General features: G+C 36.0%; 1 protein-coding gene across 5 annotated transcripts in view; it reads right to left on the bottom strand.

The window, feature by feature from the left end:
• MAP3K7 (mitogen-activated protein kinase kinase kinase 7) overlaps positions 1–15,963 on the bottom strand; it is a 73,618-nt gene that overhangs the window by 4,736 nt on the left and 52,919 nt on the right. For 3 of the 5 annotated variants that reach the window (XM_023205312.2, XM_023205311.3, XM_023205314.3), the window contains 3 exons: positions 5,652–5,757; positions 933–994; positions 126–241 (listed from right to left, as the gene is read on the bottom strand). In XM_023205312.2, coding sequence (XP_023061080.1) covers positions 126–241; positions 933–994; positions 5,652–5,757 — 284 coding nt within the window. The remainder of the gene's footprint in view (positions 1–125; positions 242–932; positions 995–5,651; positions 5,758–15,963) is intronic. The other 2 variants (XM_023205315.3, XM_023205316.3) reach the window with 1 other exon arrangement.

The following is a 15,963-nucleotide window of genomic DNA, read 5'->3' as shown; positions in this document are numbered from 1 at the left end:
AGCTTAAACAAGTTGAAAGTATACTTAATGACTAATTCTAAAAACTACGTTTTCATTGCACCTTATCATATTTTAAACTCAAAATACTAATGTATTTTTATTTTTATTCATAAAAAATAACTTACTTTCTCTGTAATAACAATGCAATTTCTGTTTGAACTTTCATATATTCTTGTGCCATTTTACAATGCTGTTCAAACACTGCCATAGATTCTTTGGAGTTTGGGCACGGTGCTAGAGGCTGAAAATAATCAGGAATGTTAAAACATAATTACATCAAATTTCAATATCTAGCTGAGAGTTAACACAGAGACTGTGATATATTTTTATAGCACTAAAGCAATGATCTTTTAAAAATAAGTGTTAAACCATGCCCTAGAAAATCTCAGTGTCCTTTTGTCAGAGTTAACTCAGCATTTAAATTTACTCTTGCTGTTTTAACAGTTTGTTACAGAGAACCATGATTGTTGGAGTTGTAGTCTCTGGTATGACATTTCAGGTTGCAAACAGGATCAAACTAAAAGACGCTTACAGCCCTCATACTCATGAGGAGGCACTGAAGTATATTATTTACATTTTCAGTCACTACGAACACGAGAATGTATCACAAATGTATTAGATAGAAATAAACCTATGAGTTTTGTTTTAACTCACTAAAATTAAACAGTGAAAATGTAATGCTTAGCAGTACTAAGGAAAGATACTGGAGGATTTTAAGATGACTGAAAAGATAAGAATATGATTCTGCCAATTTAACGTTTAATTAACTTAACCAAAAGAATTGTTTATTTTGATTTGATTCTAAAAAGTTTAAGGAGGCCAACTAAAAGGATAAATTAAGGACTGTAGAATGATGGGTGGCAACACAATTGTCAGCTTTAAAATCTCTAAGAAGAAAAAAGTCAGCTTCCAATGAGAAAGTACTCCTTTACCTGTAGTTGGTGATCCAGTGTAAGATAAGCCATTGGGATGGAGTTATCTGATCCATTGGTATCTGGAATTCAAGCATGCATTTTATTCATTTTCTGTCACAAATAATTGTAAATGAAAAGCAAGAAAGCATGAATGAAATACTTTTTTTCCCTAAAGTAAATATTATGTAAATTAAAAGTTATGGCTATTGGTAATGGAAGAGTCTATTTCTGAATTCTAAAGGTTAAAAAAAGGATATTCAATTATCAGATATGAGAATGCAATCATATTCTCATACCTATAATTTAAGTTGACTATAAACTGAATAGAACACAATATATCAGAGCTTCTAAGCTCTGAGTTAATTAAAAACAAAAACAGTGATATGAGACCTTTATATTTTAAATTCAGTCTTAATTGACCCTATCTAATCAAACCCCACATCTGTTTTCTTTATCATGCTAAGTTTATTTTATAGAAGGCTATGTCAACTCTGTTAATATCAATGTTCCTTAACAGGGAACGGGAGAAAGCAGAGACACATTCTCTTCCAGCGGATCACTTTCAATTTATATAGGTTATAATGTGACCCTTCCCGGTAAGAATCACTGCAGAAAATGAGATGTTGGTGATGAGAGTGTATTACAAATATGAACAGTAAGGAACCAAAAAGAGGATGAAACCTGTCGCTCAATGTCATGCCGAAAACAGGTAAGTTGATTAATTCAAACAACTAGCCAATTTTATGAAATTATTTGAATAGAATGCTTTTGTTTATATTTCAAAAGAGGTAAAACTGCCATACAACTTGACTGAGATGCATGGGATAGTCTCTTCTCAACATTAATGGTTACGTAGAACAGTTCCAGAAGTAAGCAGAATAACTCTGAAGTAATACAGAATTTTCTACTTCAGAAGTAGTTGCTTTCCCACTGTTAGTAGAGAAAAAATGAGCTAAATGAGTGAGTTGTTCAGTCTTTTTCTGACGAATAACTCCTTGAAGGAGTGGTATGGATAAGGCAAGTCAGCATGACAGCAGATGCAATGTATGCAATCCAAAAAAACTCAAGATGGGTTGCTGGCTCAGTAATCTTCTAATTTATTGTTAGCTGATATTCTAGTTTTTTTTTTTTTTTTTTTTTTTTTTTTTGAGGCAGAGTCTCGCTCTGTCGCCCAGGCTGGAGTGCAGTGGCCAGATCTCGGCTCACTGCAAATTCCGCCTCCCGGGTTTACGCCATTCTCCTGCCTCAGCCTCCCGAGTAGCTGGGACTACAGGCGCCCGCCACCTCGTCCGGCTAGTTTTTTGTATTTTTTTAGTAGAGACGGGGTTTCACTGTGTTAGCCAGGATGGTCTCGATCTCCTGACCTCGTGATCCACCCATCTCGGCCTCCCAAAGTGCTGGGATTACAGGCTTGAGCCACCGCACCCGGCTGTTTTTGCTTTGTTTTTTTTAAAGCCACTGAGAATGTGCTTGCAAGAAACTCCAAAAGCTAATTAGCAAAATCAGACCAAATGAGATAATACCTGTGAGGAACACTATGAAATGCTGGCATATATTAAGCACTCAACACATGACGGTAGTTATCATTATCATTCATATTAAATGGAGAATTAGAAAGAAAGAACAATTTAAAACAGTATAGTATGAATTGCATACTGAAAAAGTAATGTTTATTAAATATTGGAGGGCAATACAGAAAAACAGTAGAGACTTAAGGCACTTACCATTAAGGCTCATAAGCACTAACATAAATGTGTGTTTTTCTGAAGTGGCTCAACAAGAAATACACTTAATTTGTTATTTCTCTGACCAACTCTCCTCCCACCCCAACAGTAGTTTCAGACTATGCTCCCACATAAACACTGCTTTCCAAAAAACTAAAACTGATTTAAAATGACTGATTTCCTCCTGATTTACTAGAAAAATTTGTGTCTTGAAAAAGTTTCCTCAATTTAAGATTTCCATTCCTATTATTCTTTCTTAAATCACTGATACATTATATATCTCATTATATCAGCACCCTGTATCTGATATGTATTTTAGAATTAAGTATAATGCATCAATGTTGCATGGTATTCTGAGAGTGGAAAAAAAGTCCAAGGATTGTGTTATTCAAATAATTAAAATCCTTCTATGGTGGGGAACTTAAGGTCCTTCACTGAATTTCATCTTCTCTCTAAAACAAGTAAGTGGGATTTCACTTTCTCACTTTCAAACTAAATTGAAATTGAACTTCCAGTCTCTACTAGCAATAATTGGTCAAAGATTGGAAGATTATTTAATGAAAGTTTTGCGTGTGTGTGTGTGTGTGTGTGTGTGTGTTTCAATTGCTAATCAAATCTAATTGCTTCTCCTGAATGTCAAGGCACATGTCGCTTTGGTTAAATTAGGCAAACTCTCTTTTCTGACCCCTCAAATACAACACTTGTTACTATCTCATATTCCTTGAGTATGCATTCCCTTCAGTGGAATGTTGCCTTCTCCTTTCTGCTTTATGACTAAAGAACAAGTCTCATCATTTTATGAAAAGGTCAGAGACTATGCCAGGTCTTGTTTAATTGATTTCTCTTATAACTATCGAAACACTCAGCTTGTACTATAAATTTAGTAAGTTATTATATAGTATAAGTTTATTTTTAATGTGTCAGTATTATGACTCTAACCAGACTGCAAGGAATGGGGCCATGCCTTATACTTTATATTAATACATCTTTGCAAAGTACTAAGCACAGGTGAAAATTCTTTAGTGAGTTTCCCCCTCTGCCGCTCCCTCTATTGTGCGTCTAGATATCTCTCTCACTAGATCCTCTCAGTATGTGTATCTTTTTAAACACCCATTATATTATAAATAGGAACTGAAGAGCACTCATTATCGGCTATGATTATTAAATTGTTTTGCTCTTTAGCTTTCTCTGAAAATACGCAAAAACCTCTCAAATTAAAAAAATTTAATTAGGTTGTTTTAACCTAGGTTTACACTCTTAATTTTTTCCTTGGTCAGTGGGCCTTCAAAGAAAAAGACTTTACCTATCTGTTCCCTAATTTAGGGTTCCCAATCTATTAACTTGGCTATCAATATTTTTCTTAGAAATACTGCAAAGCTGAATTAATTATAAACTTAAACCAGAGCATCCATTTTCAAAATGTATTCAAAGTTATAGCCGCACATTTGCAATGTATTTCAAGGCAAAGACAAAATTCAGCTGATATTGCAAGTTATTTCTAGCAATTAATATTTTGTGGTGTTTCTAGGTACAAAAAAGAAACAATGGGACAGGACTTGGAAGGTAGAAGCAACACATGAAGCAGAAATGTAGCAGTTAGGTGAGAGAGAGGCTTAAACATCTTTTATTTTACCCCCATGAAGTCACAATTCGCCACACTGTTGACTGGCATATATAGATTAGTACAGACTGAAGACAGGAGGCTCTGCTGAGTTGAGTACCAGACCTGGGCAAATGCTGTAATGTCAGGGAGCATACTCCCTTGCCAAAGGGTTCAGAAATCAAAAAGAGCTGCTATCACCTGAATGTTAGTGATAAAATTGGGCAAGAGCATTTCCCTGTCTACCACTGGGGAGGAACAAGTCTATAATGAATTCTATACATGTGCTGCGTAGTGGTGAATGCTCTGGACAGTCCTAGGTTGGGCTGTGCTAGGGGTGAAACAGGAGTTTTTGCCACCACTAAATTTAAACTTCCTAAAACTGGAGAGTACACCCTGGCTAAACATAGTTCTATCTTACATGACACAGAGAAAAACCACCCAGTTAATTTTTTAAATTAAATTATAAACTTGACCAAACCACATCAGATAACTATAAATACTTGAGTTGTATTTTAGTTTGTAAAGACAGAAAGCTGACTTTTAAACTTCAATCTAATTGCTACTATTAATAACATAGTCGATCTTATATAAAATACCAAATGCTTTAATTTTCCAAGGGCTTAAGAGATCATCTTTCCCTTCATGACCTAATATAATATAAATAAAAAATTTCATAAGTACACTTAAAAACATTTATCAACGTATTCTTTTAAAGTTAGGGAAAAAATAATTCTACTGTGGCACATCATTTCCTGTTTGCCCATAATGAAATGATGCCATCACTACCTTTAGGCGGGTGGACATTAATACTAATATTGTGACCAGTTAGTTATTCATGTTGGGGAGCTTTAATAACTCTTCACAGGCTTCTAAAGGTCTAATAGAATATTTGCATAACTGAAAATGGTGTCTCTTATCAGTTAAAAACAATTCAAAAGGTCAATGGTCAGAATTTTTTTCACCTTAAGGTACATGACATCTTGTGTCCTTAGAACAAAAGACTGAGAGGAAGATGATGAGGATGATTTTTACCATTCTCTGATTTTGGTTACTGAAAAAATAATGACTTTACTACTATCATCTAGTAGGATGCATCTAGTAGGAAAATCACAGGCTGAAGTATCAAAAATTCAACATGCTTTGCAACTGGAAAAAAACCCCAGACAGATGATCTTTAAAATACATGTTTAGTATCTGGATTAAAAAAAATACAGAAGGTAAGGCAGTCTCTGTCTCTGCATTCAAAATGGCATTTTAACACGTATTGCTAAATAGTTTATTTCATATAAAAATCTAAACAACAGTACAATGCCTGCCTTTGTAAAAATTAGAGTAATGACATAGCCAAATGAAAATGAATATAAACATGATTGATTGAACTTCATAAGTATGAAGAAACAGACTGGTCACCTGTGGAATCATCAGGGGTCCATGGATGACTTCGAGTTGGCTTTTCTGAGGTTGGTCCTGAGGTAGTAATCATTCTGACACTGGGACTGGATGACCTACTGCTCACCTACAGCAAGAAGTGATAGGAGAAACAAAATGTGATTTTTTGATTAAAAAAAAAATGACGAGAACGTTTCCATTAAAAGGCAAAGAAGAGACTTAGAGATCCCCAAAAAACTCTTGTAAACAACAAAATAAATCCTCTCTTACATATATGTAAAAATTTATATGCACTCACACATACCTCTTAAAAACTGATGAACTTGCAAGAAACTAAGAAATAGCCGGGCGCGGTGGCTCAAGCCTGTAATCCCAGCACTTTGGGAAGCCGAGACGGGCGGATCACGAGGTCAGGAGATCGAGACCATCCTGGCTAACACCGTGAAAGCCCGTCTCTACTAAAAAATACAAAAAACTAGCCGGGCGAGGTGGCGGGCGCCTGTAGTCCCAGCTACTCAGGAGGCTGAGGTGGGAGAATGGCGTGAACCCGGGAGGCAGTGGAGCTTGCAGTGAGCTGAGATCCGGCCACTGCACTCCAGCCGCCTGGGCGACAGAGCGAGACTCTGTCTCAAAAAAAAAAAAAAAAAAAAAAAAAAAAGAAATACTCTGAGATTAGAAACAAAACAAGATCAGGAAACTAGCAAGTGCTTAAGCTGACAGCCCTGGGAATTTCAACTGAACACCAGTGGCCTAGAGCTACTGTTTTCACAGGCTGCTGGACTCAGAGGAATGGATCATAAAGCCTTGGGCCTTTGTAGGATGGAAGTAAGACTGCAGAAACCTCTGCTTAAAGCTAAAGCTCAGCAAAGGCTTCACTCTCTGAGAAAAGGTCACATAACTAGGGGGAAAAATCTGTCCTACAGAAGCGGACAGGAAATAAATTTGTCTCTCTTGGGTTAGTGGCTCTGGGTGGAAGGGAGAAATGTATTAACCATGAATCCACAAAAAATTTCCAGTTTGGATGCAGGTTACAACAAATTCCAACCACAACAAATCCCAAGCATAAGAAATAGGAAGAAGCTCACAAATTGAGTTCAACATGGAACATGTACATTCAAATTCTAGGAAACAATTAACAGGAGATAGAAAAAGCAGCCAGAAGAAAGTAGAACAATATCTTCAAAGTACTGAAAGAAAGTAACTGCCAGTCTAGAATTGTCTAGCCAATAAAATTTGAAGAATGAGGCCAAAATAACATTCTTAGATGGGCAAAAACTGAGTTTACCTTCCATACATTTTTACCCCAGAAATTTTTCAAGCATGTATTTTTGGAAGAAGAAAAATTTTACTTGATGGAAGGATCAAGACACAATAAGGAATAGTGATAAACAGAAAATAAATCTACACACTGAAAACATTCAGTGATGGAAACAGTGAATTTATAGAAGTATCAAACAAATAAGATGGCACTAAAATTATAAATAACAATAGCAAAAGCATGAAGAGCACTGATTTAAAAATCCTTGTATTGTTCAGGATGAGGGTACAGATCTTTATGAGGTTGGGCATGAATGTTAAAATTTCAAATGTATTTACAAAAAGTAGTAGTATGTAACTCCCAAACCAGAAAGAAAACAATACAATTAAAAATAAATTTATTCAGTTCAAAAGAAAGCTGAAAAGAGAAATAAGAGAAAACATAAGAGAGCAAACTTATCAGTAACCATAATAAATGTAAATAAATTAAACTCTCCAGTTAAGATATTTTTTTAAAAATCAGATTGTCAGGATGAATTAAATGCTATTTATAAGAGATATACCTAATTTACAGAGACAGAGAAAACAGAAAGTTACAGGATAAAAAAAGAAAACCAGGCAAAAACTACCCCAAATAAAGTACCTATATTAATACCAGAGAGAACATATTTTAGGGTCCAAAATAATACTAGAGAAATATGATAAGTGGTTCAATTCAGAATACAGCAACTCAAAATTTATTTTTAAAAAATTATTATTATTATTATTTTGTAGACATGGGTCTTACTACGTTGACCAGGCTTCTCTCAACTTTCTGGCCCCAAGTGACCCTCCTGCCTCAGTCTCCCAAAGTGCTGGGATTACAGGCATGAGCCACTGTGCCTGGCCAACGATTCCAAATTTATATGCTGTACATACAAATAGATAAATCAAAAAAACTGCAAGGAAAAAGGACACATCCACTATCACAGTGAGATTTGTTTTTAAAGACAAGGTCTTGCTCTGTTGCCCAGGCTGGAGTGCAGTGGTACCATCATAGCTCACTATACCCTCAAACTCCTGGGCTCAAGCGATCCTCCCATCTCAGCCTCCTGAGCAGCTGGGACTACAGGAACACACAATTGTGTCCAGCTAATTTTAAAATATTTTGTGGAGTCAGGGTCTTGCTATGTTCCGAGACCGGTCTCAACCTCTTGGCCTCAAGTGATTCTCCCTCCACAGTTTCCCAAAGCACTGGGATTGCAGGTATAAGCTACTGTGCCTGGCCAACAATTCAAAATTTATATGCTGTACATATAAACAGATAAAGCAAAAAACTCAAGGAAGTATCCTCAAACTCCTGGGCTCAAGTGATCCTCCTGCCTTAGCCTCCTGAGTAGCTGGGACTATAGTTACATGCCATTGCACTTGGCTAATTTTTAAACTTTTTGTAGAGATGGGATCTTGCTATGTTGCCCAGGCTGACCTAATGGCTTCAAGAAATCCTCCCACCTTGGCCTCCCAAAGTGCTGGGATTACAGGTGTGAGCAACTGTGCCCAGCCCCACAGTAAGATATGTTAATATTCTTCTGTAAATTATATAAAAGGAGACCAAAACATAAAACAAAACATACACACAGTAAAACTTGAACTCCATTAAAAAACAAGCTTAATCTAAACATAACTGACTTTATGCCTAGCAAATGAAGAATACACATTCTTTTTAAGCATTCATGGGACACTGATAAAAACTGATTATGAAAACTGATTATGTACTAAGCTGTAAAGCAAATCTCAAAAATGTTAAAAACATTTCAGTATCATAATTTAATTACTTTTTATACTGATTTCAAAACCTTTAAAAATCTTCTGTTTTGAAAAACACTTCTAAATAATTCATTGGTCAAAGGAGAAAATAAAAGGGACATTAGAAAATACTTGAACTGAATTTTAACATGATCATGCTAACACTTGGGGATGTGACTAAAAGAGCACTTAGAGGAGAGGAAAACATTTAACTCTAAATATATATATGAAAAAACCAGAAACACTGATAATTTATAAGCTAGAGACCTAACTTAGTTAAAAAAAAGAATTCGCCTCCCAAAATGAAAAACAGTAAAATATAGTATTTTGAAATCAGAGACAATACTATAAAAATGAACACATTCTTAAAAAAAAAAAGTTTCCAAAATTCCTATACATTATAGAAAATACCAAGCACAGAGGAGGGTTTTACAGGTAAGTTCTATCAAACATTCAAGAAAAAGATTTTCCCAATCTTAAATTATCCTAAACAAAGAAAGAAGAAACTTTCTGACTCATTCTGTGAAGGCAGTAAAAATCAATATATAAGGACAGTGTGAGAAAGAAAGTTAAAACTGAACCTCACTTCCAAAAAATAAAAATAAAAAAATAAAAAAAGAGACACAAAAGTCATAATTTCTAAAAATTATATTAGCAAATATAATGTGGCAGTGTACAAGCAATAAAAATCATTTAAAAAGTTTGGTTTATCCAACTTTGCAAATGACTGCAAAGGTCACTCATCTGACATTAGGAAATTCCATTAATACAATTCATTACATCAACAGATTAAAGGACAAAACCTCAACAGATGCAGAAAAAGCATTTAACATCTACTTATATAAAGTACATTTAACAAACTTAAATTCTATGTATGAGAAGAGAATTTCTTTTTCTTTCTTTCTTTTTTTTTTTTTGAGACAGGGTCTTGTTCTGTTGCCCAGGCTGGCGTGCAATGGCACCAACACAGCTCACTGCAGCCCTGACCTCCTTGGCTAAGTAATCCTCCCACCTCAGCCTTCTGAGTAGCTGGAACCACAGGCTCACGGCACCATGCATGGCTAATTTAAAAAAAATATATTTGTGTTGAGATGGGGTCTCGCCCATGTTGTGCAGACTGGTCTCGAACTCCTGGGCTCCAGCGATCCTCCTGCCTCGGCCTCCCAAAGTGCTGGGATTAGAGGTGTGAGCCCCTGTGCCCAGTGGGAAGAGGATTTCCTAATCAGATAAAAGGTATTTATGATACCTGGAAACATGATATATGTCAGAATGTGGCACTGAGGGTTGGTGGGGGAATGACAGGGAAGGCCACAGGTGAGGAACACACAGGGACCAACCCTCACTGGGATTGTTAGTGTTCCATTCCTTAAGCTGGGTGGTGGGTTCAGAAGTGTCCATTTTATTATTTTCATAACTTATACATTATATGCATTCTTATCTACATATTAATATTTCATATATTAAAACTTTTCAAAGGATACAGAAACTAAAATGGATTTCCTTTTTTTTTTTTTTTTTGAGACAAGAGTCTTGCTCTGTTGCCCAGGCTGGAGTGCAGTGGTGTGATCTCGGCTCACTGCAAGCTCCGCCTCCTGGGTTCACACCATTCTCCTGCCTCAGCCTCCTGAGTAGCTGGGACTACAGGTGCCTGCTACCATGCCCAGCTAATTTTTTTTTTTGGATTTTTAGTAGAGACGGGGTTTCACCTTGTTAGCCAGGATGATCTCAATCTCCTGACCTCGTGATCCGCCTGCCTCGGCCTCCCAAAGTGCTGGGGTTACAGGTGTGAGCCACCGTGCCCAGTCTCCAAAATGGATTTCATAAGGACTTTTTAAAAAGTCCTTGATGTGTTACTGAGTACCAAAGAGGAGACTTGAAAAGAACTTAAAAAGAACACAGAGTTATAGAAAATAAAACATAAAATAAATTCATGAAGAATCTCATATCTAGCTTTAACATAAAACACTCAAATTCAAGACTGCAACAAGTAAAACGAAATGCAATACAAAAGTACCTTTGAGTAGAATCCATCGTATGTGAGTTCTAATTATGCTGTCATGTCTGCTTTAGATCACTTCAACCTCTCTTTATCTGGAGAGGGGTTGGGGCTGGGTTAAGAATGTGATGAGAAGTGTTCCATATAGTGCTAAAATTCTATGATTTCAGGCCTTGAAAACCCACAATGGATTCAGGATAATAAACAGTGAGAGGTACTTTGTTTTCCTCTCTTTTTTTTTTTTTAATAATTTTTAATTTTTGTGGGTATATAGTAGGTACATATTTATGGGTCAGTGTATTGCTAATGTACATTTTAAAAAGAGACACATATGTTTGTGACATGTGACAATCAGTATCAGTTGTGAGAAATCAACAAGATATAGTAGAAGCAATAATTAGGTTTTAAAAATGAGAATGGATTCAGTATATTTAAAAAAGAGGTCACTGAACATTTGCAATATTAAAACAAGTAAGTTGGCCCTAATACGAATTTTACAGTACTCCTTAAGTTTAAATCTTTTGCAAAATGATTCTTTGCTACATGTTTCTTTTTACCTTCTACTTTCCAAGAAACTCTTAGTACCTTCTATGCATGCTTGTTTGTCCCCCTTGTCATTTCCAACAGCTATGAAACTAAGAAATATAAGACTCGCACTTTTAGTGCAAGTTTCAAAACTGTCTTTAGACCAGCGTAGAGTTAGATTTAAATCCATAAACTAATAAATAAATCTTTATATTTTAAGAAATGTCTATCTCAATAAATAATATGCTAATACATTTGTATAAAAAACTAAGGAAATATTTAAAAACAAGGCATAATTGTAGTTTTTGAATATGTGAATAACAGAAGGCATAAATAAGAGGAACACATAACGTCTGACAATTAACCAAAAAACTCAAAGTAGTCTATGGCTGAATTTATGTTACTGCTTGTAACCAACTACTGAAGAAGCTTTTATAGCAGCTACTTTTTAAAATCAGTGATAAAATTCTGAGAGTCACAAATGCTCTCAAACTATTCAAACTCATTTAAGTTGCTCCTTCCTTTAAGACATTTACAATTACTTATTCTATCCCCACATTAACTGCAAAGTTTAAGAGATATAGGCAAACCTGACTTACCAAAAGGATTGGATATGAAAGTGGTTCCAAGAGTACAGAAACACAACACAGCAATTTAAGGCAGCAAAAGAATATTAAGCCAAATTTAAACCGCAGGGGCAGTCTACCATTAGTAGACATGAACTGGAATTGGCCTTTGACCAGAAATTTATCCCTATATTTATAAAAAGGAATTGGAAGTTATTTTACAGACAAAAATAAAGCTCAGCTTTTAATATCTTACCTGAAAGACTGGGAAAATATTTTCATAAGTCAGGAATTTAAGCCCAGTGTTATTATTTAGACTGACATTTAAAAGCTATTTAATACCCTCAGAAATCTTAGTAGCTAAAATTATACAAGCACAAAACACAGAGATTAAATGATGACTTATATGATATTTTTGCTAAAGTAACTTCTCAATAATATAAATATTTTTAAAATGGGTATAAGTTGGTAATGTGGATTTCCATGGGTACTTTATTATGGTAGTCACAGATAATTAAATCTATACATGAAGGTTGTATTGAAAATATTGTTTCTAATCTAAAGGTCTGTAGGCTTGATCTAATTTTGGCTTCACTACAGTTTTTCATAAGGGAATTTCAGAATTTTATTATTCTTACATGGTCTTCTACAATAGAAAGGTGTCTATTCTCCAACAGAGGCTGGGCGTAGTGGCTCACGACTGTAATCCTAGCACTTTGGGAGGCTGAGGCAGGCAGATCGCTTGAGGTCAGAAGTTCGAGACCAGCCTGGGCAACATGGTGAAACCCTGTCTCTACTAAAAATAAATAAAAAAAAATATTAGCCAGGTGTGGTGGCACACGCCTGTAATTCCAGCTACTTGGGAGGCTGGGGTGGAAGAATCACTCGAACCCAGGAGGCAGATGTTGCAATGAGCCGAGATGACACTACCGCACTCTAGCCTGGTTGACAGGGGGGACTCTGTCTTGGGGAAAAAAAAAGAAAAAAAGAAAGGTGTCTATTCTCCAATAGAAAGGTATAGTATGAAGAAGGAATTATTCAAAACTATTACGTAAGTTTTTGATTTAGAGTTTAACAGAACATTTGTTTACACAAAAGGAGGTACAGAATGAAGATGGACAAGAGTAGTACGATAAATCACATCCCTTAAATACGTAATAACAATGTATATTAATATCACTCAATATGCGACGAGACCTTTAAAGCAAATCCTTTCCATGATCCTCGACACAAGGTTTCCTTATGAACAGAAACAACACTGGTGGGTTTTACTTCTTTCCCTTTCCAAGTGCTATTTTCCTTTTGTTTCTGGATGGTAACACACTATCATGAGAGCAAGGATTGGCATCGAGAGCCCGGGGAGGCACACTGTGGAGAGGCCGGCACACAACATGGATTAGTATCTACTGTGTGCTCTGGTACTTTCACCTCTGTTAAGAACTCTGGGAGGTGGGTGTTATGGTCCCTATTTGTAGATAAGGATGCAGAAGCTCAGGGAAATTAAGGAACTCGCCCAAAGTCACATATTTGACAATAAAAGTAGATTATGAAGTCCATATGGAAATGTAACATGTCCACTTCTCTAAATAATCATAACTGTATCATCTTGCAGTCATAATTTTCATTGACTGCAGCCCCCTCTAAGGGAATTCTTGAATATACATCTATACTGAATACAATTCCAGAAGTGGTATTCAGGCATTTATAAGAATGTATATTGTTTTAGTGAAACACAGAATGGCTCACCCAGGTGTATAAAACATAAATTTGTGCGGTCGTCGGTAGAAATTTATTACCAAGATAGGTTAACCTTGCTCAATGATATGACACAGCTACAATTCATCATCACTTAACAACTATTTAAATAATTAATGACAATGCAGACTATTAGAAGCTAAAATACCTAAATGTAAGAGATCTAGGGCTATAACAGCATGCATCACATCTAGTTTCACATGCAAGATAGAATGATTAGAGTATAGAGTTTGTGTGCTTTGGAATCAGGTCTGGATTCAAAACCTGGTTATACCTGCACGTTATGCACATGTACCCTAGAACTTAAAGTATAATAATAAAAAACAAACAAACAAACAAACAAAAAACCTGGTTATAAGAATTACTGGCAGTATAAGGAAGTAAGAGACTTAGGTCAGTTTTTCTCATCCTCACTTTACCTGGCTGCAAATGAGATGAAAAAGTACCAACTTCACAGGATTAAGATCCTGATAACAGGATTAACATTCTGATAACGTATACTAAGAGCCTATCTGGCACAAAGTCAGTGCACAACAAATGGAAGCTGTTATTACTCTAGTTTTCTAATTGATTTGGGCATAAGTCTGATCTCTCCAAATGAGGTGCTTGGGAACTAGGCTTTATTGGTATTGTCAAAGCCCTGTAGTCAAAGACTGCCAGGAACACACCAATAGTGGAAAGAGTTGGGTTTAATATTTATTGCAGTGAAGGAGAATGCTTACCATGGGGCAGCATGGGTTGTATCAGTAAGAGGGTTTTAGAAAAAGAATGTATTATAGGATTTAGGCTTTGGTTGGGTGATTTTGGGGGAAACTCTAAGGAAGGAGGGGTTCATTCCAGATTGGCTGCTGTCAGAAAGCAAGGGCAATTCCACAGGGAGGGCAGTCCAGAGTGAGGACCAAGCTGTAATAGGTACAGAAGCAGCAGTCACTCTTAATAGCTGGGAGAGGACAATGTTAAGTATTTTGTGGCTGGCACAGTGACCTTGTTTTTGTCTGTGCTTAGAAAACATTCCGATGTAGTCTTCTTTTGTCTCCTTTTATCATGGGCTCAGCACTATCTTGTCTGATGTTGCTGTTCTGAGAGATTATGTCCAGTAAGACAGTAACATGGTCTAGCTCTGACAGCCAGTCGTTGAGAGTAACGCCGGCTTCTAACAACAGTGAGGCCACAGTGTCAAACCAGTTCCTGGATGTCAGGGACTGCTTTTTTCTTTCTCAGTATCTTTTCAAAGCTTCTAGGAAGTCACATCTATTGAGTGTTTAAAAAGCTTCCTGAATTAATGAAAAAACTATGTTTAAAAGTGAGTTGTATGTTGTAAGAATGCAATCTTTTACAACTATACTTATATCATTACTTTTCATTAAGAAGCTTGCTTCATTTACTATTCCTCTCAAATGGATGGCAGCAGAAAAACAACCAATTTAATTTTAGTTTACAGTTGGAAATTCTAAGTGATTTTACTAAGATTATGTTTTGAGTCAAGAGCCACAGTACAATCAGTTTACTTTCCTCTACAAGATGTAATGTTATTACATTTTATTAGGAAGTTCTCTCTCTTCTCTGATGATTGTACTCAGTGGGCCAGAGTCTTTTCTTCATGCATTCCCATGGCCAGAAAAAGAAAAAGAAATTAACTCTGAGCATCTGCCTAATCACACTTAGCCAGACTTCAAAAAGGATGGCACCTTCCAATTTTGAAAACACATATTGTGAATACTTTTCTTCCTCAAATGAATATTATCTTTGTGAGTAATTTAAAAGATTTAATGGTCACTTATCATACACTTTTTGGGAGAAATGTTTTCATAGCACATTAGGATTAGTACTTGCCACCCTCATGCCAAGCTGAACATTAGGCATTTTAAGGTTATAACAGAAATAATTTTGAAAGAGTGGATCAGTTTTAAAATGTGGCTACACAATGGTCATATATCACCTGTTTCAAAACAGGTTTTACTGCCATATCAAACTCTCCCTCACCCCAAATCTTTCAGAGTGGTCTATGACAGTTCCACAAACAACTGTCCCACACCCATAGTTGGCCTCAGTTCCAGCGTTTTACTACCTGAAGGTATTGTGAATTAAAAGGATAACAACCAAAATCTCAAATAATGTGGAACTTGTGAAGAAATAAGTAAGACCTGGTGTGGGAAGATCAGTCCTGAATTATGGCAACACCTTTATTCTAGAGTCTACAGAAAAGCTTTCAAACTAGTAGCTGCTCCTGATATGTCTTAGGGCAAGCTTCTCATTCCTAGTCAAACACTTGGCTAGAAGTTCTCATAACTGGAATATCAATGGCAATAGTAAACAGAGTTTAAAAGGCTGAGCTCATCAAGCCTCCAAAGAATCAAAGCAAATAGCAGATGTCAAACTATCTGTTACTAAATGGGCTGATTAAAACTTTTAAGTATCTGAGGGGGAGAAAATGGGAAACTTCAGCCAA

Source organism: Piliocolobus tephrosceles, chromosome 5 (assembly GCF_002776525.5).
Source record: "Piliocolobus tephrosceles isolate RC106 chromosome 5, ASM277652v3, whole genome shotgun sequence".
Taxonomy (NCBI): Eukaryota; Metazoa; Chordata; class Mammalia; order Primates; family Cercopithecidae; genus Piliocolobus; species Piliocolobus tephrosceles.
The sequence above is the reverse complement of the archived record's forward strand: the minus strand, read 5'-3'. Positions and strand labels throughout refer to the sequence as shown.